The sequence below is a fragment of the Schistocerca americana genome, chromosome 4, assembly GCF_021461395.2.
Source record: "Schistocerca americana isolate TAMUIC-IGC-003095 chromosome 4, iqSchAmer2.1, whole genome shotgun sequence".
Classification (NCBI taxonomy): Eukaryota; Metazoa; Arthropoda; class Insecta; order Orthoptera; family Acrididae; genus Schistocerca; species Schistocerca americana.
Window position 1 is genome coordinate 589,792,711 of NC_060122.1, and position 26,700 is coordinate 589,819,410.

At 44.7% G+C, this 26,700-nt stretch overlaps 1 protein-coding gene across 3 annotated transcripts in view; it reads right to left on the reverse strand.

Annotated features, from left to right (window-relative positions):
• The window catches only part of LOC124612698, a 222,021-nt gene that overhangs the window by 68,242 nt on the left and 127,079 nt on the right, over positions 1–26,700 (reverse strand). For all 3 annotated transcript variants that reach the window (XM_047141043.1, XM_047141045.1, XM_047141042.1), the window contains one exon: positions 14,834–14,882. In XM_047141043.1, coding sequence (XP_046996999.1) covers positions 14,834–14,882 — 49 coding nt within the window. The remainder of the gene's footprint in view (positions 1–14,833; positions 14,883–26,700) is intronic.

The window sequence follows — 26,700 nt, forward strand, 5'->3', positions numbered from 1 at the left end:
AAGAAAAAAGAGCTTTATTGAAGACTGAAGCTATGTGTCCTAGACTCTATGGCCTACCCAAGGTACATACCGAATTTTCTAAAGTTGAAGAGGATGTTCCAGACAGCCCGTGTTCATCAGATATTTGATTATACAGAAGCAGCACTACTTCGAGAGAGGATACATTATACAAGACAAGAGATGGAATTCTGTTGACCGTAAGTTACTGCAGTTACATTTATTCCTTGCCAGTAAGATACAGATAGACCTATGGAATAAAATAGATTGCCTTACATTTCGATCTATAGAAACCATGATGGAAACGACTACTAGAAGGCATAAGAAGAAGTTCGAAAAATTACAAACTTATGCAGAATCTACAAATAACATAGTGATGTCCGAAACTGTTATTAACAAGTCAGACAGAGTTTTATCTCAAGACGAAATTTCAGTTCTTGCAAAAGGAGGAAACTACTCTATAAACACCTCCGAAAGTTCCTGTTGAGGATATTATTGCAAATGTAGAAGCAGGTATACGTACTCTCCCCAAAGAAACTGCGAATGCAATCCAGATCGAAACCACCAGAGTATTATGCCGCAGTAAACCTCTGGAAAGTAATTTAACCAGTGGCGAAAGAAAGGCTCTGAGAGATTTAAATGCAGATGAAGACATAGTGATTGTTCCTGCTGATAAAGGGAATGCTACTGTCGTTTTAAATACAGAAGATTATCAAAGCAAAATTTTGAATCTTTTAACGGCAGGACAATACAAAAAACTTAAGAAAGATCCTACAGCCAGCGTACTACGGAAAACAAATAATGTGATAAAATCGGCCACTTCTATTCAAAAAGAAGAAAAAAGAGCTTTATTGAAGACTGAAGCTATGTGTCCTACACTCTATGGCCTACCCAAGGCAGACGGGGAGGGGGGGGGGGGGGGGGGGGAAGGCGGGGACAGGCAGACAGGGGGGAAGGTGGGGACAGGCAGACAGTTGAGATGGAGAGAGAGAGAGAGAGAGAGAGAGAGAGAGAGAGAGAGAGAGTGGGAGGATGAGATGGGCAGAGAGAGAGAGAGAGAGAGAGAGAGAGAGAGAGAGAGTGGGAGGATGAGATGGGCGGAGAGAGAGAGAGAGGAGAGAGAGAGAGAGAGAGAGAGAGTGGGAGGATGAGATGGGCAGAGAGAGAGAGAGAGAGAGAGAGAGAGAGAGTGGGAGGATGAGATGGGCGGAGAGAGAGAGAGAGAGAGAGAGAGAGTGGGAGGATGAGATGGGCAGAGAGAGAGAGAGAGAGAGAGAGAGAGAGAGAGAGAGAGAGAGAGAGAGGATGAGACGGGCAGAGAGAGACAGAGAGAGAGAGAGCAGGAGGATGAGACGGGCAGAGAGAGAGAGAGAGAGAGAGAGAGAGAGAGAGAGGATGGGGTGGGTTAAGGGAGAGGTGGAAGGAGGCGATGGACAGAGGGAGCGGGAAGGATGAGATGAACCCAGAGGAGGAAGATGAGATGGACAGTTAGTGGAGTATGTGGACAGCATGGAGCAGGAGATAGATAAAGAAAGAGGGGAGGAGGAGCAAGTGGAGGGGAAGAGGAAGTGGACAGAGAGAGGATGTTGACAGACACAGGTTGGAGGAGGAGGTGGGGAGAGAGGGTGTTGACAGAGACGGGGAGGAGGAGATATGGACAGAGAGAAGGGGAGGAGGATGTGGACAGAGAGAAGGGGAGGAGATTGTGGACATAGTGAGGGGGGAGGAGGAAGTGGATATAGTGAGGGGGGAGGAGGAAGTGGACATAGTGAGGGGGGAGGAGGAAGTGGACATAGGGGGGGGAGGATGAAGTGGACATAGTGAGGGGGGAGGATGAAGTGGACATAGTGAGGGGGCAGGATGAAGTGGACATAGTGAGGGGGAGGAGGATGTGGACATAATGAGTGGAGAGGAGGAAGTGGACATAATTGGGGGGGGGGGGGGGGAGGATGTGGACATAGTGAGAGGGGAGGAGGATGTAGATAGATAGAGGGGAGAGGAGGATGTGGACAGAGATAGGGGGAGGAGATGTGACAGAGAGAGGGGGAGGAGGATGTGGACAGAGAGAGGGGGAGGAGGATGTGGACAGATAGAGGGGAGGAGGATGTGGACAGAGAGAGGGGGTGGAGGATGTGGACAGAGAGAGGGGGAGGAGGATAAGGACAGAGAGAGGGGGAGGAGGATAAGGACAGAGAGGGGGGAGGAGGATGTGGACAGAGAGAGGGGGAGGAGGATGTGGACAGAGAGAGGGGGAGGAGGATGTGGACAGAGAGAGGGGGAGGAGGATGTGGCCAGAGAGAGGGGAGGAGGATGTGGTCAGAGAGAGGGGGGAGGAGGATGTGGACAGAGAGAGGCAGAGGAGGAAGTGAACTGACACAGGCGGGAGGATGTGGACAGAGAGAGGCAGAGGAGGAAGTGAACTGACACAGGCGGGAGGATGTGGACAGAGAGAGGCAGAGGAGGAAGTGAACTGACACAGGCGGGAGGATGTGGACAGAGAGAGGCAGAGGAGGAAGGGGACTGACACAGGCGGGAGGATGTGGACAGAGTAATGGGAGATGAGGAAATGGACAGTGGAGGAGAAATTGGGCAGAGAAGGGAGGAGAAAATGAACAGAGACGGGGAGGAGGATATGGACAGCGAGAGTGTGAAGGAAGATGAGATGGACAGAAAGAGGGGTGTGGAAGGGATGTTTAAGAGATGGATGAAGGAGATGTACAGGAGGAGAGAGAAGACATGTACACGAGGAGAGTGAGGAGATGTACAGGGTGAGAGTGAGGAGATGTACAGGGTGAGAAGGAGGAGGTGTAGAAGGAGAGGGGGAAGAGAGGATGGAATGAAGGAGGCTGGTGGAGTGTGTAAAGCAGGAGCAGGTAATTGGAAAAGGAAGAGGGAGGGGAGGGATATGGTTGGGGGGGGGGGGGGGGGGGGGGGGGGGGGAAGGGGCAGGTTTTTAACAGAGAGAGGGTGAGGATGATATGTGAAAAGACTCTGACAGAACAATCGCGAACCGGCAGTCTCAATCATCACTGTACTTTCCTCACCACAAATTTTGGTATGCAAATGTATTCACGCATTTTTTACTTAGAACATTTAAAATCCATTTACCCAGTCTTTCTCTCATTGCCACTGCCTATATGTCTCTCTCCCACTGCTTCCTTTTTTACCATGGGCACCAACCCCCCCCCCCCCATACCACTTCACCAGCAAGTCTCCTCTCTTCCACCATACCTGAGGTTCCCTTGTCTTGTGACAGCCAGAGCGAGAGCACCAGCAGCAGCGAGTACTGTTTGTATAAAGCGTTTATTTTGCATTTTGTTTACGACCTTCCACTAAGGAAGGGATTCTATTTGTGTTTATCTGCTCTGCATAGTAACTAACAGTTCTTGATAAAACTTTACGTAGTTTTCGTGTTAGATTTCTTAGTGTTTTCTTGATCGTTTAGAACAGAAAGCGCCCTAAAACCGTCTTTTGTTTGTTTCGCGGCCGTTAGCCACTAGTCACTTGAATCAGCAGTTGTCTTGTGACAGCCAGAGCGAGAGCACCAGCAGCAGCGAGTACTGTTTGTATAAAGCGTTTTTGTACTTATTTGCTGCGCTTAGCTTTTAAATAGTTTTTCTGGGAAAACCTAGCGTAGTTTTCGCGTCTCGTATTTCAGTGAGTGTTTCTTGATTATCAGAGTAGCTCATCAGAAGATTATCTTGGGAATTTGTCACCGTATAGAGTAGGATAAACATAGTCATGTGTAGGGACTGTGGTTGTTGTGAGCGGACGCAAGGAGAATTGGCCACTCTCCGGGGGCAAGTGGAGGCTTTGTCTGTTAGGCTCATCGAGCTCGAGGCGCAGGCGTCGGCTCGTAGTGGCGTTGGGGCAACTGTGGTGAGACCTATGCCTACTTCGGTGGCCTTGGAATCACATGGAACCCCTGATGTCGCTGCGTCTTCCGGCAGTGAGCATCTTACCGGTCAGCCATCACTCCAGGGTGAATGGCGGACAGTGGAGGGCTCGCGCGTGCCTGGCCGAAAGGCGAAGGTGGGATCTGGCCGCGTGGCAGCTGCCTTACCCCTTTCCAACAGGTACGGGGTGCTTCCTAGTGGTGATGACATCGTTTCCGAGCCACCACAGGAATGCCTCGCCTGTTGGGCCAGTGGCCGATTCTCCGGCAAGGTCCCGACAGTCACAGAGTGCGGGCCTATTAGTTATAGGGAGCTCCAACGTTAGGCGGGTTATGGAGCCCCTTAGGAAAATAGCGGGTAGGTCGGGGAAGAATGCCAGTGTGCACTCGGTGTGCTTGCCGGGGGGTCTCGCCCGTAATGTGGAGGAGGCCCTTCCGGCAGCTATTGAACGCACTGGGTGTGACCGGCTGCAGATAGTAGCACATGTCGGAACGAATGACGCCTGCCGCTTGGGTTCTGAGGCCATCCTTGGTTCCTTCCGGCGGCTGGCTGATTTGGTGAAGACAACCAGCATCGCACGCGGAGTGCAAGCTGAGCTTAATATCTGCAGCATAGTGCCCAGAGTCGATCGCGGTCCTCTGGTTTGGAGCCGTGTGGAGGGTCTAAACCAGAGGCTCAGACGACTCTGCGACTATAATGGTTGCAAATTCATCGACCTCCGTTATTGGGTGGAGAACTGTAGGGCCCCCCTAGACAGGTCAGGCGTGCACTACACACCGGAAGCAGCTACTAGGGTAGCAGAGTACGTGTGGCGTGCACACGGGGGTTTTTTAGGTTAGAGGGACCCCCCCTTGGGCGAAACGATAAAATACCTGACGGCTTACCAGAGAGGACATTATCATCGTTGATAAAGAACGTCCGTCCTCAGAGACCAAAAACAGGAAAAGTTAACGTAATATTGGTAAACTGCAGGAGTATCCAGGGCAAGGTTCCTGAATTAGTATCTCTTATTGAAGGAAATAGTGCGCATATAGTATTAGGAACGGAAAGTTGGTTAAAACCGGAAGTGAACAGTAACGAAATCCTAGACACAGAATGGAATATATACCGCAAGGATAGGATAAACGCCAATGGTGGAGGAGTATTTATAGCAGTAAAGAATTCAATAATATCCAGTGAAGTTATTAGCGAATGCGAATGTGAAATAATCTGGGTTAAGTTAAGTATCAAAGGTGGGTCAGATATGATAGTCGGATGCTTCTATAGACCACCTGCATCAGCAACCGTAGTAGTTGAGCGCCTCAGAGAGAACCTGCAGAACGTCGTGAAGAAGTTTCGTGTTCATACTATTGTAATAGGGGGAGACTTCAATCTACCAGGTATAGAATGGGATAGTCACACAATCAGAACTGGAGCCAGGGACAGAGACTCTTGTGACATTATCCTGACTGCCTTGTCCGAGAATTACTTCGAGCAGATAGTTAGAGAACCAACTCGTGAAGCTAACGTTTTAGACCTCATAGCAACAAATAGACCGGAACTTTTCGACTCCGTGAATGTAGAAGAGGGGTATCAGTGATCATAAGTCAGTGGTTGCATCAATGACTACAAGTGTAATAAGAAATGCCAAGAAAGGAAGGAAAATATATTTGCTTAACAAGAGTGATAGGGCACAAATCGCAGAATATCTGAGTGACCACCACCAAACGTTCATTTCTGAGGAAGAGGATGTGGAACAAAAATGGAAAAAATTCAGGAACATCGTCCAGTACGCCTTAGATAAGTTCGTACCGACTAAGGTCCAAAGCGAGGGGAAAGATCTACCGTGGTATAACAATCATGTACGAAAGGTACTACGGAAACAAAGAAAGCTTCATCATAGGTTTAAGAGTAGTCGAATCATAGCTTATAAGGAAAAGCTGAACGAAGCGAAAAAGAGCGTAAAGAGAGCATTCAACGAATTCGAACATAAAACGTTGGCAACAATCTAAACAAGAACCCTAAAAAAGTTTTGGTCATATGTAAAATCGGTAAGCGGATCTAAATCCCCTATTTCAGTCACTCGTTGACCACGATGGCACCGAAACAGAGGACGACCGAAGAAAGGCAGAAATACTGAATTCAGTGTTCCGAAACTGTTTCACTGCGAAAAATCGTAACACGGTCCTGACTTCAGCCGTCGCACGGACGCCAAAATGGAAAATATTGAAATAAACGATATCGGAATTGAAAAAACAACTGCTATCACTTAGTAGCGGAAAAGCATCCGGACCAGACGAGATACCCTTAAGATTCTACAGTGATTATGCTAAAGAACTTGCCCCCTTTCTATCAGCAATTTATCGTAGATCGCTGGAAGAACGTAAAGTACCTAGCGACTGGAAGAAAGCGCAGGTCGTTCCCATTTTCAAGAAGGGTCATAAATCAGATGCGAATAATTATAGGCCTATTTCGCTTACGTCAATCTGTTGTAGAATAATGGAACATGTTTTGTGTTCTCGTATTATGACGTTCTTAGATAATACAAATCTCCTTCATCATAACCAACATGGATTCCGCAAACAGAGATCATGTGAAACTCAGCTCGCCCTATTTGCCCAAGAAATTCACAGTGCCGTAGACACTGGCGAGCAGATTGATGCCGTATTCCTGGACTTCAGGAAGGCATTTGATACGGTTCTGCACTTACGTTTAGTGAAAAAAATACGAGCTTACGGAATATCGGACCAGGTTTGTGATTGATTCAGGATTTCCTAGAAGAAAGAACACAACATGTCATTCTTAACGGTTCAAAATCTGCAGATGTAGAGGTAATTTCGGGAGTACCGCAGGGAAGCGTGATAGGACCTTTATTGTTTACAATATACATAAATGACTTAGTTGACAACATCTGTAGCTCCGTGAGGCTATTTGCAGATGACACGGTTGTCTACAAGAAAGTAGCAACATCAGAAGACTCGTACGTACTCCAGGAGGACCTGCAGAGGATTAATGCAAGGTGCGACAGCTGGCAGCTTTCCCTAAACGTAGATAAATGTAATATAATGCGCATACATAGGGGCAGAAATCCATTCCAGTACGATTATGCCATAGGTGGTAAATCATTGGAAGCGGTAACGACCGTAAATACTTAGGAGTTACTATCCGGAGCGATCTGAAGTGGAATGATCACATAAAACAAATAGTGGGAAAGCAGGCGCCAGGTTGAGACTCATAGGAAGAATTCTAAGAAAATGTGACTCATCGACGAAAGAAGTAGCTTACAAAACGCTTGTTCGTCCGATTCTTGAGTATTGCTCATCAGTATGGGACCCTTACCAGGTTGGATTAATAGAAGAGATAGACTAGAAGAGATAGACATGATCCAGCGAAAAGCAGCGCGATTCGTCATGGGGACATTTAGTCAGCGCGAGAGCGTTACGGAGATGCTGAACAAGCTCCAGTGGCGGACACTTCAAGAAAGGCGTTACGCAATACGGAGAGGTTTATTATCGAAATTACGAGAGAGCACATTCCGGGAAGAGATGGGCAACATATTACTACCGCCCACATATATCTCGCGTAATGATCACAACGAAAAGATCCGAGAAATTAGAGCAAATACGGAGACTTACAAGCAGTCGTTCTTCCCACGCACAATTCGTGAATGGAACAGGGAAGGGGGGATCAGATAGTGGTACAATAAGTACCCTCCGCCACACACCGTAAGGTGGCTCGCGGAGTATAGATGTAGATGTAAGCAAAGAAGCACAAATAAGCAGAAGTTTTTGTGAAGATGGCAGAATGACAATTGAGGCAGCTGGTTCCCCACTTTTCTGTCAGATTCTTTTCAAGAGGAGCACATTTGCCTTTTTTATGTTTCAACAGGAACACTTTTCAACTGATTCCCTTCTTTTCCCAGCTACAGCTGGGGGAGTTGCTCATACAAAACTAATTCTGTAAGTCAGTAAAGTCAAAAAAGATCAAAAGTATCTGGACGACACCTGGCTGAAAATGACTTACAAGTTCGTGCTTAAAACATCAATGTAGGCTTGTGCTGTGATAGTGCCATGCAAAACAAGGGGCGCAAGCCCCCTCCATGAAAAACATGACCAAACCATAACATCACCGCCTCCGAATTTTACTGTTGGCACTACACATGGTGGCAGATGACGTCCACCAGGCATTCGCCATAGCCACATCCTGCCATCAGATCACCACGTTGTGTACCATGATTCGTCAGCCCACACAACGTTTTTCCACTGTTCAATCGTCCAATTTTTATGCATCTTACACCAAGCGAGGTGTCATTTGGCATTTACCGGTGTATTGTGTGGCTTATGAGCAGCCACTCGAGCGTGAAATCCAAGTTTACTCACCTCCTGCCTAACTGTCACAGTACTCGCAGTGGATCCTGATGCAGTCTGGAATTCCTGTGTGATGGTCTGGATAGATGTCTGCCTATTACACACTATGACCCTCTTCAACTGTTGTCGGTCTCTGTCAGTCAACAGACGAGGTCCGCCTATACACTTCTGTGCTGTACGTGTCCCTTCACATTTCCACTTCACTCCCACATCGGAAGTAGTGGACCTAGGGATGTTTAGGAGTGTGGAAATGATGCGTAAAGATGTATAACACCGGTGACACCCAATCACCTGGCCATGTTTGAAGACTGTGAGTTCCGTGGAGTGCTCCATTCTGCTCCCTCACTATGTCTAATGACTACTGAGGTCACTGATATGGAGTACTTGGCAGTATGTGGCACCACAATGCACAAAAATGTATGTTTTGGGGGCATCCAGATACTTTTGATCACGTAGTGTATAAAGTTAAAATAAAATTGTCCCCCATCCACAGAAAGTTCACACTATTTCACATAAAAAAGCACAATATTTTTAGGCTACAGCTACAGTCTATCAATAATTAGTGCTTGACTTGCAATACGAAGAATTTTGTAAGATAAAGTACCTTTTGCATGGTGCTTATGCTGCCAGGTGGCATCACCAAATAATTTCCCAGCCAAGATAGCCTGTGTAGCCTGACATGCCCATAATACACAGACAACACATCATAAAACCTTTATGATGTGTTCACTGTATCAGTTAAAACTAAATTTACATGTCCGACCAGATATTACATGCATCTTTTTATGTGCTACAGTATGGTAAATTTGAACCTCTCGATCTCATTAACGGATAATATCATAAAAAGTTTCAAGGTTCCCCAAGTTCATCAACTTAAGAACGTATGGTAAAAATTTTGATGATCTGCCACGAATAAAAATTACAAGACATGGTCATCCCCACAACTGGTACTTTTGATGCCCAAAATCATGTGTTATCTCACCTATTTTGATAATGGATAAATATTTCCAAAAATAGGAAAATGGTGTTTCTAGATAAATTTCTAAACATCTACAGTTAAAATTTCAGTCATGTGCTATGGTTAGTTATGTAGATAAATGCTAAAAACCACTTTTTGCAGAGAACATAAGGTAAAAATTTTGACAATCTCCACTATTGGCACTTTTGGTATTAAAAAAGTCATGGTTTTTCTGGGTTTTCATAGGAACTGACACATGAAGAAATGGTGCTTTCATAAACCAACTACGACCCACCCAACACCAAATGTAATGCAAAAGAATCAACTGATTTGCTCAATTTTCCTGTACTGTTGGAAGTGTACAATGTTTAAATTTTGGCCTTGTATTGTAGCATAGCTACAGTATGTCGTCCTTCTGATAGGTAGACAAATGGTCGCTAGGCCCTGGGCTATCCACTGCATTTGACCCCTTATTTCTTTAAGGGGAGGTTTACTATCTTTTGGTTCAAAAAATTGATTTTTTTAAAATTGCATTTTTGGATCCTTAAAAGTGTTTAGAATCTACCCCTGAAATCGTTTTTCCAGAATTGGAATGGAAATGTTTTGTTATGCGTGGTTGAACAAAAAAGTGTACCTGCCTGAAATTGGCCTTTTTCACGCACCAGTTATTATACAGGTGCTTGGGAGGAAACACAAAAAATTCAAATGAAAGTTTGAATGCGTGTGTTTGGAAGTCTGCCCCCAAGCTTTTGCATTCTGGTGCAAAGACTGTGGAGAGTGCGACTTTCCTGGCAGTGCGCAGCTTCAACGAAGGGTATTCAGCAATTGTGAAGACCATAACAGTGATGGACGTCACCCTGGGACTCTATTCGGACCCCCGGATTCAAGTGGCCGAAAACCGCTTGTCACTCGCCGTTTGAGTGGCTCTGGAGCAGCACAGGATAGCCCAGATAGAGCAGAACGCCCTCTATGAGGAAGAGCAAGGACTAGTTTATGGACCCGGAATAGCAGATTGAACGTAAGTTGCATAATATTGTTTAATATATAGTCAAAACTTCAAATGCGTTTTTCTCGAAATGACTTTTTTTTTATCATGCGGTATGGTAACTTAAAATCTACTAAACCGATTGGCATGATTCTTTGTTTCTGACGAAGCTAACAAAATTGTTATTCTGATCCATCAACTATAAATATTTGTACCGGCCGACGTAGTCGAAAAATCGATTGGGGGGGGGGGGGGGGGGGAGAAAAAAAACGGAAATTTCTTTAAATGGCTGCCATTTTGTTTCCTATGGTCCAAATAACTTAAGGGAGGTACAAATCCTAAAGAATCTTATATACTTCACTAACATTAACTCAATTTTGGTTTCAGGCAAGCCAGCTGACCGGTGACATACAGCACGTGGAGTTCTACGTCGAAATTTTGTTTCGTTCTGATGGCACTTTTGCCTTTGCTCTTCAACATTTGTGGTCAAAAAAATTCGAGTTTGTAAAGGAAATATCAATAAACATTTTGACACCAAATTTGACATTGATATCTACAACATACCCCGAGAAAAAATTCTCGAGGAACATGCTTTTTTTGGGCCAAAGGTAGTAAGTACACTTCCCATTAATCAATAGAACTCAAGATATGACACATTGAAAAACAGCATTTTTGTGCACAGCTTTTTGGAACTTATTGGTATAATGCATACAGGATGTGTGTGTGTGTGTGTGTGTGTGTGTGTGTGTGTGTGTGTATTTCAGGCATCACCTCCTAAACCACGAAAAAGGTTTCAACACACAGCGTAAAAAATTATTATCAGTACTGTGGAGTGGGGGATACAAGTTCCTAACTCCCACAGAAGCAGGATTTGGGCAAAAATGTGTTTCTCTGCCCCTGGCATATAGGCTGCCCTGCATAACAATTTGTTATGAAAAGGGGCAACCCTATCGACTTATTTTGTATGGTTGCCTACACGTCAAGGCCCCAGGAGGGGATAGACAAAAACAGTGGGAAGCAGAGGGGGGAGAGAATGGGGAGAGGGAGAGAAGGGGGATGGGGAGAGAAGGGGGAGGAGGCAAGGGGGAGGGGGAGAGAAGGGGGAGGAGGCAAGGGGAGAGTGGGGAGGGGAGAGGAGAGAGGGATGAGAGAGGGGGAAGGGAGAGGAGAGAGGAGGGGAAGGGGGAAGGGGGATGGGGGAGGGGGGGAGAGAGGGGTGAGGGACAGATAGGGGGGGGGAGAGAAGGTTGGTTGGTTGGTTGGTTTGGGGTAGGAGACCAGACAGCGTGGTCATCGGTCTCATCGGATTAGGGAAGGATTGGGAAGGAAGTCGGCCGTGCCCTTTCAGAGGAACCATCCAGGCATTTGCCTGGAGTGATTTAGGGAAATCACGGAAAACCTAAATCAGGATGGCTGGACGCGGGATTGAACCGACGTCCTCCCGAATGCGAGTCCAGTGTCTAACCACTGCGCCACCCCGCTCGGTCTGAGAAGGAAGGGGAGGGAGAGAGAGAGAGAGAGAGAGAGAGAGAGAGAGAGAGAAGAGGAGCAAGTGGGGGTGGGTAGGGAGAGGGGAACATGAGGAGATGGATACAGAGAGGGGAGAAAGAGAAGCAGAATAGGGAGATGGATACAGGAGAAGATAGAGGTAGAAGAGAGAGACTGGGATGAGCAGAGACAGAGGGCGAGGAGGAGAGAGGCAGTGAGAGCGAGGAGGAGGAGGAGGAGGAGGAGGAGGAGGAGGAGGAGGAGGAGGAGTGTGTGAGCAGACAGAGGTGGAGGAGGAGATGTGCCAAGAGACATGGAAACAGACAGGTATAGAGAAGGGCAGGAGTGGGTGGAAGCAGATGGGTGCCGAACTGGATGGGCACAGAGAGAGGGAGGAGGGGACAGATAGGGGGGAACACATGTAAACAGAGGGAAGGAGGGCATGTGCAGACACAGGGCGAGCAGGAGGCGTGAAACACAGGGCGAGGAGGAGGCGTGCATGCACAGGGCATGGAGGAGGTGTGCAGAGAGGGGAAGAGGAGACATGCACAGAGAGGGGAAGAGGAGATGTGCACAGATAGGGTAAGAGGAGACGTGCACAGAGAGGGTAAGAGGAGACGTGCACAGAGAGGGGAAGAGGAAAATGGAAATGCCATGTGGCTAGAGCCTCGCATCAAGTAGACTGTTCGCCTGGTGCAAGTCTTTCTAGTTGACGCCACTTCGGCGACTTGTGTGTCGATGGGGATGGTATGATGATGATAAAGGCAACACAACACCCAGTCCCTGAGCGGAGAAAATCTCCGACCCAGCCAGGAATTGAACTTGGGCCATAGGTATGACATTCTGTCGCGCTGACCACTCAGCTACCAGGGGCAGACAGGGGAAGAGAAGACATGCAGACTGCAGGGAAGAGGAGACATGATGACAGGGGGGGGGGGGGGGGGGGAGAGGAGACATGCAGACAGAGGGGAAAAGGAGACATGCTGACAGAGGGGAAGAGGAGACATGCAGAGAGAGGGGAAGAGTGGACTGGGGACTCAAAAGAAATAAATGTAGGAGGAGATGTACAGTGTGCAGGAGAAGATGTGCAGGGTGTGGGGGAGAAGATGTGCAGAGTGTGGGGGAGGAGATGTACAAAGTGAAAGGGGCAGGAAGGGGTGGATTGGGAGAGAGGGGTAGAAGGAGATGAGTGTGTCGAGATGGGAAGGAAAAGATAACACAGCAAGTGGGAGGCAGGAGGAAATGGACAGCAAGAGAGGTGCAAGAAGGAGACTGACAGTGAGACGTGGTGGAGGAGGTCTGAAAGGACAGAGAGGGGAGGAAAGAGGAAATGGACAGAGAGAGGGAGGAAGATGGGGAGAAGCATGAGACAGGCAGAGAGTGTGGACAGAGATAGGGGCAGGACAAGGTGGATAAGCAGATGGGGGCCAGAGAAGGTGGATAAGCAGACAGGGGCAGGATAAGGTGGATAAGCAAATGAGGGCAAGGAGGAGGTGGATAAGCCAAGTGGGGGGAGGTGGAGGTGGACAAGGAGGAGATGAATAACGAGAGGTTGGGCAGAGAAGATCGACAAAGAGAGGGATATTCAGGAGGATGACACAGATTAGGAACAGGAGAGGGAAAAAGAGAGGGGAAGGAAGGAGGGAGGAGAAGGGGGGGGGGAAGAGGAGACGGTCAAAGTGAGAGACAGAGAGAGAGGTGGGTTGGGGGGGAGAAGGAGATGGACAGATAGAGTGGGAGGAATAAATGGACAGAAAGAAGGGGAGGAGGAGGTGGACAGATAGGTTATGGGATGATGAGAATAACAGATAGGAGGAGTATTAGTAGGATACAGTGAAGTTTGAGGATGAGATATGAGCAATACATGTGTGAAATGAGTATGCATCTGAAAATGCAGGAAGAAGACTAGTTACTTACATACGAAGAACCAGATTTTAATATTTCACATACTAAATTTTAAACCATGTGGAAATTGTTGGTTTTTGAGATAGTTAATTACATTCTTCATTTCTGTAGTTGAGCAAAGTAATTACGCTTTGTTCATATGTATGTGGTGTTGGCACTGTTGTTGCATTGTTTTTTATTAAACTGTCAACTGCAATTTTCTGAGCTACTTCCAGGAAGTGACTTCTAAATGTGTTGGTTTCCTGACTGTCTTCACTTATTATTTGGCTGTTTTTTAATAGCTATAACATTAAATTTCTTAATGAGTTTTTTAGTTTTGCATTTCAACTATTACCCTTATAGATTTAACTCTATTATCTGAATTGTTGATTTCAGACATTATACAGGGGTCCTTTGATTTTTTTGCCACTATTCTTAAGATGTCACAGTATTCTTATGATATGAAACCAGTCCTACCAATGTATAGATAGGTACTTATACATGAATAAAAGTAACAAGAGTAGCTACTTTAACTCAAAAGGAAAATTCTCTCGAGACTGAATTACTGGTCGCTTCTTACCTTCAGGAGAAATGTCAGTATTGCCAAAAGTACATACACTCCAATCTTTTGGAACTAATACTTCATTCCTCGAGTTTGAGTGACACAGCCTCCTTTTCAACATCTCTCGCTTCCTCTCTCTCCATTCCAAGGCAAGCACTATTAATTGCAATAGCTAGGATGGTGCAGGTTTTTATATATTTATATTAGCAGTACTAACATTGTGAAGGCAAGTGATGGTCAGCAATTTTGCCTCATTATTTTATAGAATATCTTTTCTGTGATTTTTGTAGGAAGGACATAGCCTCTGATGGATGACAAGACAATATCAAACAAGTATTTTCTGTACAACAGCAGTTTTCAAGTAAATTTATAGTATTTTAACCCCTATGAAAGTTATGTATTCTAAATAACAGAAAAAGGTAGATAGTATTCCAAAGCATTTGAGAAGTAAGTTCAAATGTGCAGAAAGTCACAGTGATTATAATGTGATAAAATAAAAAAATAGTTTTGCAGCAGGAAACTAGCACGATTTACTTATATTTTGCAGATATTTTCTGACTACCGACTTCACCCTTAAGCAGAACAGTCACTTTGACAATATCTGCATTTCAACGCAGGACTACTTACTACTACATAAATAATTATTGCTGCCTTATTTTTATTTCATTTTATTTTATTATCCTTACTATAGGAATAAGCTTTACTTATTGCTATTACCTGAGCCTTCAGATGTATCCAGGAGCGTTTTAACAACTTTACTATTTGCCTGAAAGATGAGAAAAATCATACATAAATAGAAGTTGTACAAAGTAAAGAGGAGAAATCTTATATAACAATGAGAAAACAATTACAACACTAAAAGATCTTATATAACGAAAAGGAATCAATTATATGACAAAATAAGTATTTATGAAAATTTTGGAAAGTTCTGGCTGAGATTTACAAATTATTTACAAATAAAGAAGATGACTCATTGAAAGGCAGAAGTGCTGCAATAGACACACAAACAAAAGATAGAAAGCTTGTCTAGCTTTCGGAATGCGTTTCTCAGGTTTGTCGGACAATCGTGAACACCCCCCACAGAGACATAAACCTGCCTCCCTACGTTGTGTTCAGTCGACTGCTAGCACTTTCCTTGCTCACAGGGTGTGTAATGGGAGGGGTGAGGGATGGAGAAAGATGCGAGGCGGGCAGGAGGTTGGGGGAAGCGTCTGGTGGCTTGTAAGAGATTGTGAAGCTGTCTGTAAGCTAGCTAGGGGTGCAGGTAGAGGGGACAGATGGCAGATAGCTGGACACACCATTTCATAGACTACATTGTGAGATAACAGTACACATCTAGCTGATGTGGGACCACAAATTGGACAGGATACTGGGACAGGGAATGGTGTGACATGAGTGGGAGGGGGGAATGGAGGGAGGGGGGTCGCAGTGAGTTAGCTTTGATTTAGGCCAGGAAGGTTATGAGATTGAAGCTCCCAGCTGCACAGCTTGGATAAGCTGCTAATGGTGGGGAGGATCAAGATGGCACGATTTGTGAAGCAGCCACTGAAATCTCACATGTTGTGCTGTGTTTTATGTTGTGCCACTGGATGGTCCACCATGCTTTTGGCAACAATTTGGTGGTGGCCATTAATTCTAGTTGATGGCTGGTCAGTTTTCATACCAATGTAAAATGCTGTGCTGTGGGTGCAGCAGAGCTGGTACATAACAAGGCTGCTTTCACAGGTGGCCTGGCCTCTGATGGGATAGGATAAGTCTGTCACGGGACTGGAGTAGGTGTTGGTGGATTGGGCAGGTCTTGCATCTGGGTCTTCCACTGTGGTATGATCCCTGTGGCAGGGGATTGGGAGTGGGAATGGCATAGGGGTGGACTAGGATGTTGAGCAGGTTGGGTTGGCAGAATCTTGGGTAGGATGTCCCTCATTTCAGGGCATAATAATAGATAATCAAAGCTCTGGTGAAAGACATGGTTCAGTTGTTTCAGTCCAGGGTGGTTCTGGGTGACAAGGGGGATGCTTCTTTGCAATTGATTCTTGGGATAGATGTGAGGATCAGGAGAGTGTGGAACATGGCACAGAAGATCTGTTTGTGAATTAGGCCTAAAGTGTATTGCCTGTCTGCAAATGCCTTTGTGAGGCCTTCAGCAGACAGCACAAGGGAGTACTCATCAATGCAGATGTATGTACAATGGGTGGCCACACTGTAAGGGAGGGCATTTTTGGTGTGGAAGGGGTGGCAGCCATTGAAGTGTAGATTCCGTTGGTGATTGGTGGGTTTATAGTGGTACGAGGTGTGGATTAAGCTATCTGAGAGGAGGACATTGATATATGAAGGTGGCAAGATAGGTGTAGGAGCAGGTGATGTAAATGGAAGAGAAGGTGTTGAGGTTGTGCAGGAATGAGAATAAGGTTCCTGGGCTTGGATCCAGATTATAAAGATGTCATCAGTAAACCACAACCAGACCAGAGGTTTGGGGTTCTAGGAAGCTAGGAATGTTTCCTCTAGGTGGCCCATGAAGAGGGTAGTGTAAGAGGGTGCCGTGTGGGTGCCCATGGCTGTGCCACGAATTTGTTTGTACACCTTCCCTTCAAAGATGAGGTAGTTATGGGTTAGGGCGTAGTTGCTTAGGTGTATAAGGAATGAAGTGGTGGGTTTGGAATCTGCAGGGTGTTGGAAGAGGTGGTGTTCAATCGCGGTGAGGCCATGGGCACGAGGGCTGGCTCTGAGCACTATGGGACTCAACTGCTGAGGTCATTAGTCCCCTAGAACTTAGAACTAGTTAAACCTAACTAACCTAAGGACATCACAAACATCCATGCCCGAGGCAGGATTCGAACCTGCGACCGTAGCGGTCTTGTGGTCCCAGACTGCAGCGCCTTTAACCAGGACGTGAGGGATGTTGGTGTATAGGAAGGTTGCATCATCAGTGATGAGTAGGGATCCGGGAGGTAAGTGTTTAAGGATGGTTGAGAGCCAGTACAGGTAGTGGTTGGAATCTTTAATATGGGATGCTAGGTTCTGGGCAATTGGTTGGAGATGTTGATCAACGAGAGCCGAGATTCTTTCAGTGGTGGCACTGTAATCAGCCACAATAGGGCACCTAGGATTGTTAGGTTCGGGGATTTTGAGGAGCATGTAGAAGGTGGGTGTGCGGGATGTTTTTGGGGTGAGTAGGGAGATGGATTCCGGGGAGAGGATCTGGAAAGGGCCTTATGTTTCTTTCCTCTCGCCTTTATAACAAACTCTGCAATGACAACAACACATGCGGTCGCACGCTACTTTTGTTACACCCTGTAGTACTTACAGTGTCCGTTATGAGAGACACACACACAACACCACATGCACTGCCACTCCCAATAACAGTTTAACAAACTTCAAATAACTCAAAATCCACCCTCCTTCACATATCACTCCTGATCTGCCTGAGCCTTTTTCATTTCTATCTCTTACGCGTGATGACAGATCTCCTTCTCCCGCTCCCTACAGTGAAAACACTTCTTTGCCATCAACCCCTCCAACACCCTGCCTGTCGCAGTTCATACCACCATCTGACCGTGACCTTCCCACACTCCCGCCTAACCATCCTCTGGTCACCTTCCAGAAATTCCTAACTTCCAACCTGGCCTCACCATCCTCCCCCCCCAGGACCCCCCCCCCCCCCCAAGAACAACAACCTCTCATCAGAAGAAAGGACAGTCCTACACAACCTACAAGCGGATCCTCACCTGATCATAATCCCAGCGGACAAAGGTTCTACTGCTGTTGTGATGAACCAGACTGACTACCTGGTGGAGGGACTCCACCAGTTGTCCGACACCTCCACCTACAAGCTCAGCGGAAGTGACCCCACCCCACAAGTCTAACATAACATCCAATCCATGCTGAAACCCTCAGGCCCTCCCCTGAATCCACTTTCCTATTCACCCCAACAACAGCCCATACACCCCCCCCCCTCCTACATGCTCTCCTAAATCCACAAACCTAACAATCCTGGGCGCCAAATTTTGGCTGGTTACAGAGCCCCACTGAAAGAATCTTGGCCCTTGCTGATCAACATCTCCAACCAATGACCCAGAACCTAGCATCCCACAAAGATTTCAACCACTACCTGCACCTGCTCTCCAACATCCCTAAACCCTTACCTACCAGATTTTTACTCACCACTGTTGATGCAACCTTCCTATACACCAACATCCCTCATGCCAATGCCTATGGTCATACAGCGATTGAACACTACCTCTCCCAACGCCCTGCAGATTTCAAACCCACCCCTTCATTCCTCATACACCTAACCAACTGCATTTCAACACAAAACTAATTCACCTATGAAGGAAAGGTATGCAAGCAAATTCATGACACAGTCATGGGCACTTGCATGGCACCATCCTATGCCAAGCTCCTAATGAGCTACCTAGAGGAAACATTTCTAGTTTGCTAAAACCCTAAACACCTGGTCTGGTTCATGTTTATTGATGACATCTTTATAAACTGGACCCTCAGACAGGAACCTTATACTCCCAAGAACCAACCACAAAGAAGAGCCCCCCCTTACCACCGAATACTGCCCCAGACTGGAACGACTGAACTGTGTCGTTCATCAAGGCTTTGGTTATCTATGATGCCCTGTTACGAGGAACGTCCTACCCTAGATACTTCCAACCCCTTCCCAAGTGGTGTTCCACTGCCCACCCAACCTCCACAACATCCTAGTTCACCCCTATGCCATTCTCATCCCCCAGCCAGTAGCACAACATGCAGCAGAGAACATGCAAGATTTCAGTGGCTGCTTCACAACTCATGCTATCTGGATCTTCTTAACCACCATCACCACCACCACTAACAACAACTTTTCTCAGCTGCGCAGATGGTAGCTAGCTTACAGCACAAGCTTCACTCTCATAGCCATCCAGGCCTAAACCTAAGGTAAGTCACTGCCCCCCACCCCCCATGCAATAGTGTGTGTGCGTACACCATCCCCCGTCTCAGCACCCCTGCCCAATTTGTCTCTCCAAATCAGCTAGTGGTGTACTATTATCTCATGCCCTAGTGTAGGAAATTGTGTGCCCAGGTGTCTGCCATCTACACCCCTAGCTAGCCTACAGACAGCTTCCCACTATCCCACGAGTTGCTAGACGCTTCCCTCAACCCCTCCCTACCTCCTGCCTCTCTCCACCCCACACCCCACACCAACCCACACCCTCACCCCAGCCCAGCACCCTCACCATTGGCCAGGAAAGAGATGGCTGTCAACTGAGCACAATGTAGGGAGGCAGGAGTGTGCCTGTGTGTGTGTGTGTGTGGGGGGGGGGGGGGGGGGGGGGGGGGGGGAGCATGCACGTGGGCATGCATGTTTTCCTACAAGCTTGAAAAAGGAAGTGCTTTCTACCTTTAGTTTGTGTACTTATCGATGATGTAGTGCTTCTGCCTTCAGCTGAGTCATCTTATTTATTCCCAAATAAGTATTTAGCAGTTTACAAATGTATAGCTCACGACAGAACAAGTAAACAGATTTTTCTCAAGCTCTGAAACCCTTTGCAGTTTTTAAGTGCTCACGTCATTATCAAGAGGATATTGCAGACTGTGCGGTAATTAATGGTATCACCCTTATCTACCTCTGCTCATATCTGCTACTACCAGTTGTTACATTTCTGGTACCTAGTCCCTTGTCACATGAAGTGTTGTTTTCATTCCATGTCTGCTACATTTAGTGAAAACAATTCTTCATATACTTTGAGTACCAGGGAAATCAATACGATAGGATGATGTGATGAATTAATGTGAGTGGCACTCAACATCATGGTCATCAGTGCCTTGACAGAAAGTCAGCATGACAATCTTATGGGTGGGGACGAAAGCTGCCCCTGCATGTGAGGACAGCTTTCGTCCCCAAACGCGGAGCAGTTGATAATGCATTAAAGTCTGCCTCACTTCCCCAGCAATTTGAGGATGAGGCCTGACAGTTCAAAAAATTTCAACACTCTTGTAACACTGGAAGCAGTATCGATGAGGATGGTGGGCAGATCTCCATCATGACTGAGGGCTGCCCTAATATCAGTATATAGAACACATGTTACCAAAATATGCTGAACTGAAAGTGGCATAACACAAACCTCACAGAGTGCTGGATCCTCCTGCCAGAGGAGGAAGCCATGTGTTAAAGGGCTATGTCCAATGTGCAGCCTGGTAAGCAGAATGTCTTTCCAGTGTGAGATTGACATGAAGTCGGCCACGCCTGTGTGTTCGATTTGAGCCACCACAGTTTGTTTTCTGTCATCTGCAACCATTCAGTCTCCAACTGACGCATGATGCGTCTATCAGAAAATGAGATGATGGTGTGCAATGGGATGGGACACTGACGGACAACACCATCCCAACATGCTTCCTTGGCTACTTTGTTGGCAATGTCATTTCCCTGTGTTCCAATGTGGCCAGGTACCCAGTAAAAAATCACATCATTGTCATGGTGTTGGAGCCACTGTAAAGACTCATGGATGAGCTGAATCAACTGGTCTACTGGATACATTTGGTGAAGTGCTTGTAGTACACTAACCAAGTCGGAACAGACAAGAAACCTTGTTCGGTGATGTTTGTGAATCCTCTACACTGCCAACATAATGCCATATAACTCCACATCATAATTTGCAAATTGTTTCGGAAGACACACTTTGAAAACCCTATCAAAGAAAACAGCAGAACGACGGAGGACACTCTCTCGCTGGGATCCATCTGTATAAACAATGATAAAACTGTGATATGTACTTAAAATGGAAGAAAAAGAAGTTTTAAAAATGTAAGCTGGAGTACAAGTTTTCTTGTACTGTGTCATGCTTAAAATAACTTTGGGCCTCTGAAGACACTAACAAGGCAATGCTTTCTATTCTTGGTTGTGTATCTGGAGGTCTGATAGACCCAAATCCTTGAGACAGTCAGTAGCATGTATCCTGAATAGCTTCATCGCATGGGGCCATTTCCTGAATAGCCATTCGAAGTTAGGATAGGCCATTGCACTAAATGCGCGCGCGCCTGTGCATGTGTGTGCGCGCGTGGAGGGGGTGCAGGGGGGTGAGAGACTGAACCTTGAGCAATACCTTATCTTAATTTTTATTTTGTTCTGTTGATGGAATCTTTTAACATGGAAGTCTATTTTACGTAGTAGAGGTAAATATCATGTAAACAGGATGTCGGTGAAGGCTGTATCATTAATAACTTAACATTAATTTGCCTAGAAACATTTTATTGTATCAATTACCAAAGACTTTGGTAAGATAGAAGGAAACTGCAAAGGAACAAGTTCCTTGTTTTGTTTTGCCGTAGCATAATCACTGAGAGAAAGTATGACTACGTGATACAACCAAACAGTGGTTGTTAAAATATTAGTTGAAAACTATGCATGTGAACACCGCAAGGTTTGTTTTTAAAAGTCTGGAAAACAATGAACAAGTATCATTACAAACATAATTGCAAGTCATTTAAAGCTACGTATACTATTCCATACAACAATGTTTCAAAAACATACATTCTGCCATTGATAAATTACAGAACAACTGAAAGATTGGCAAGATAGGCTGGAGGAAGGGGTAACAAAATCAAGGAAGGTTCTGTTGAAGCAAGGAAAGTTAGATGGGAAACAATGCGCTATATCGGTTCTCAATTGCCCACTTCTGTGACAAAGATGTTAGGTGAATCTAATTTTTGTCAACATTCTTATTTCCTGTTCAGTAATACCCTGACTGTTTTTTTTCTTATTTTTAGGCATTTAATTTTTAACACGATAATGCTCCTTGATTACCCAATGAGAGAGTTCATGTCTTGAAAGGAGGATATAAGATGAACATTAACACAATTGAAACGAGGATAATGGAATGTAGTCGAATTAAATCAGGTGATGCTGTGGGAATTAGGTTAGGAAATGAGACGCTTAAAGTAGTAAATGAGTTTTGCTATTTGGGGAGCAAAATAACTGATGATGGTCGAAATATAGAGGATATAAAATGTAGACTGGCAATGGCAAGGAAAGTGTTTCTAAAGAAGAGAAATTTGTTGACATTGAGTATAGATTTAAGAGTCAGGAAGCCTTTTCTGAAAGTATTTGTATGGAATGTAGCCATGTATGGAAGTGAAAAGTAGACGATAACTAGTTTAGACAAAAAGAGAATAGAAGCTTTCGTAATGTGGTGCTACAGAAGAATGCTGAAGATTAGATGGGTAGATCACATAACTAATGAGCAGGTATTGAGTAGAATTGGGGAGAAGAGAAATATGTGGCACAACTTGACTAGAAGAAGGGATCGGTTGGTAGGACATATTCTGAGGCATGAAGGGATCACAAATTTAGTATTGGAGGGCAGCATGGAGAGTAAAAATTGTAGAGGGAGACCAAGAGATGAATACACTAAACAGATTCAGAAGGATGTAGGTTACAGTAGGTACTGGGAGATGAAGAAGCTTGCACAGGATAGAGTAGCATGGAGAGCTGCATCAAATCAGTCTCTGGACTGAAGACCACAACAACAACAAAACAACAATGGTATTGTCAGTAATGTAGTTTCCTTTTTATATTAAAGTTACTCCTCTAAAAAAGACAAATTTCTCTCTCCTAGAATAAATAATGAATGTGAAATTTAATTTCATTATAGTGTTGTTTACTAACAATTTCTTCACTTTTCCCAGAACCACATAAAATTCGGAATGCATTGTTCACTTTTAACAGGAAAAACACACGATGTCAACTCTCGCAGATTATATTACTGTCACGGCTACGTAAAACAATGGCCCAAATTAGAAATAAGTACAGCAGCTGTAATGTGTTCAACTAATATGAAGGACAGTCATAAGAGATGATTTAGCCAAGGAGTTGGTGGCATGTATCTCTCCCTTTCTATCAGTTTTAATTTTCTTGATATTTCAAAGGAAAAGAGTACTAAAATAAGAATACACAGATGTGCAAACTCTTTGCGTGTGACAGCATGTGAACATAATGACTGAATTCAGTGCATCATCAGTTCTTTTTCACTATTTATTCTTCAACCCTGTACATGGAATGGCTCTTTTTATTAATAATAATTTCATTAAGGCACATTAATGTAGTACATAAGTATGATATTTGCTGATCTGTTGATTACAAGCCCAATGGTAGTTATCCTGAAGAGTGTCAACCGTATACAAAACAAATAAAATTTAGGTAATATGTACATGGAGAATACATCATTGCTCACAAAATATATATGGCACCTAACAGTCAACGGGCACCAACAAAATTAATTAGTTTTTAAAGGAAGTCCTCCGTCATAACTAAACACCCCCCCCCCCCTCCCCACACACACAGTGAAAAGATTCTGTAAGACACTACACTGGTGTACTACTACTACAGACAGCATAATTAATTAAGCCACTTCATTGTGGGCGTAAAAATGCAGACAACAAATTCTTTAAGATTGATGATGTCTCTTCCACACTGAAATAGTAGAATGGATATCAGAATGTCAAACACAAATGTAGATGTATAAATTACAACTGAATAACACAATTAGTACACAATAAAAAGATAACAACTGGTTAATAGGTTGCATTAACTTGTTTAAAAACCTTCAAAAAGTCAGTTGTAATACATCAAGTTGAAAGATGGGATACATACTCAAATGTTACCCTGTTAAAAGCATGAAAGCAGTAGTTTGCCTTCTTCTCCTCATTCTCTTGTTACCTAGTGGTTTCTCAATAGCTGTACAGTGTATACTTTACTTTACACAGTCAGGACCAGAGGACTGTGTGCAGCTACAAGGCTTCCACTGGATTTTGTTTTGTGCCTTCTGTTGCCACACACCCTCCATACTGACCTGCAGCAAGTCCTCGTGGATTCCATTGCTTCACCTTTTCTCTGGTATTCTTACTGGTCTTCTTCCACAGGGAGTACACTCTATGCATTTCAAAGGCCACCAGTGTTCATCCATCCTAGCAACACGTCCTGACTATGCACGACACTGGCTTCACATCTGGCCTACAATGTTTGGTCTATTGTAGATTTCAACCAGTTCACATTTACGCCAGATCCTCCATACTCAAATGATCTCATCTTGTACCAGGCTATGGGTCTTCCTTAGGACTTTTTGCTCAAAAATGAGATGATTATTTAAGTTATTTTTCCAGACACTCATAGTTTCATGACCAAAGAGCCCTACAAGTTGGATCACTGTTCTGTACAGCTGGAGTTTGAAATTCCTTGAGGACAGTACAATTTAAAAAGCTTACTCAGACTGAAGTATGATTAGTCTGCAGCTTGGACCCCTCTCTTTGATTTATGTCTCACACAATACATCCTTTTTAAAGATTCCCTCGAAATACTTAAAATTGTGAACCTTTTCATGTGACTGGTTTCTGACTACCAGAGGCTGGAACGGCTCTCCTAAACAGGATGAGTCCTACTCATCACCAGGCACTCCGTATTTGATTCGCTACCACCTCCATGCCATCACTCATCAGTATCAGTTCCTGCTTGGATCTGAACCACAGCACCACATGACCAGCAAATGTGAGATGTTTAGTTTTCTCAACCTCGGCCTCTATCCCATCAATGATCTTCTGGAAAGCTTCCCTCATTGTCTTTGGAGTGTCGGGCTGAACATTATCAGTGACACATAATCTCCTTTTCTCAACCCTGTGTTTAGTAAAAGCTCTCCATGACTTTGTTCTAGAACTTCACTTTACCTTCTGAATCAGTGAAACAAACTCAAACTGGGCTGATGACTTTCTTGAGTATTTAGACTCAGTTAGGCAATTTGTCAGGCTCTCCAGGCAGCTGCAATCATACAGTTTATTAAAATCTATGAAGAACACAAGCAGGTCAACATCATATTCCTACATCTTCTCAGTGACCTGTCACAGCACACAGATGTTCTTGACAGTCAAACATCCCTTTCTGAAACCCTCCTAATATTCACCAATAACTTTTTCTGCAAATAGCTGGAGTCTGTCCAGTATACAGTTGGACATGAATGATAGAGACATTCAGGAGGGCAATTCCTCAGTAGTTGGTGCAGCCTATTTTATCACCTTCCATGTGTACAGGGCATGTAACTGCAGTCCTCCAAAATCTAGATAGTCTTGATTAATTTTACTTTTGGAGTCTCTCCCACCCAGTTTGAATTACTACTGCCTGGATTCCATCTTCTTCTGGACTGTCATTTTCTTCAGCTTCATTACGTGATTCTTTATTTCCTCCAGTGTAGGCAGTGGAGAATCTAAATCTACAATGTCAGGTGACTGAAATTTAAACAGATCTTCCGGTCCATCACCGTTGAGGAGCTCACTGAAGTATTGTTTCCACCTCTCAGCAATATCGAATTCATTGGTGAGTATGGTCCCCTTATTGTTGTTGATGAATTTTTGTCAGCACCGGTATCCCTTCTTCAAGAAGTTAACTTCACAGTACATCTTTTGCACCTCTTTTCCCATGAAATCTTGTTAAACCTTCTCTGTCATTCCTTTGACGTACATTCTCTTTCCTTTCCTCAGGGCTGCTTGTATAATTATCCATAACTCTTTGAATTGTGCTTTGCCTTATGCAAAATCTACACCTCACCGCCAGTTCTCCTTCGCTTCTCTTCTCTTGGCTAATGTCTTAATGCATTTGTTCCCAAACCAAATCATCTTGCCCCTTTTCTGCTTCTTAATAACTGAATTTGCCACATCATTTACTGCATCCTTGACTTCTTTCCACACTTATTATGGGTTCTTTTGTGAATCCTATTTATTCAGGATTTCAAATCGGTTGCTAAGCTGGAGGTGAACTTCATCTTTCTTTGCAGTATGTCTTGAGTGTTTCGACATGGTAGATAGGCAGGTTTTTTGCTAGGAAGTCATTGCTCCCGCACTCTGAGCCCTGTGTTGTTTCTAAATCCATCATCCAGTAATTTGCAATATGCTCTGATTAATTGTTTTAGCGTCTGGTGACACCAAAGTGCCTCTGTGTACATCCTTTGATTGGAAATTTGTGCTGTTGAAAAACACAACTTTGATGTTGCAAAGATTATGACCCTGATGCCATTGTTGCTGAGTTCATGTAAACTGTCTCTTCCAGTTACTGAATGGAACACATCTTCTCCTCCCACTTCGACACTCACATTGCCCAGTAGGACTTCACATCTGCTATGGTATCCACGACTAACTCCAATTCTGCATAGAACTCATCCTTCACTTGGGATGTGCTTTATTCTGTGGGTGTATGGCAGTTCACAAATGACATTCTACATATCTTTATGTCAAGTATCAATATTACTATTCTAAGGGTCTCTGACGTAAACACATGCACATCGGTAGCTAGAGCCTTACTCATAAAAATACCATACCCAATTTGTGTCCTGTCTCTCAGGTACCATAAAAGATTTTACATTTCAACATCAAGGGCACAAGTATCCTCCCAATGAACTTCCTGTAAAGAAACTAAATCCATGCTACCAGAAATGCATCTCCATTCATTTCTTTGTGGATATGAGTAGTTTTCTTTGATTTAAACAACAACATACAGTTTTTCATGAGCCCTGCTGGTGTGGTGTATCTGCATGGAGAAGAGTCAATATACTACCTTTTCC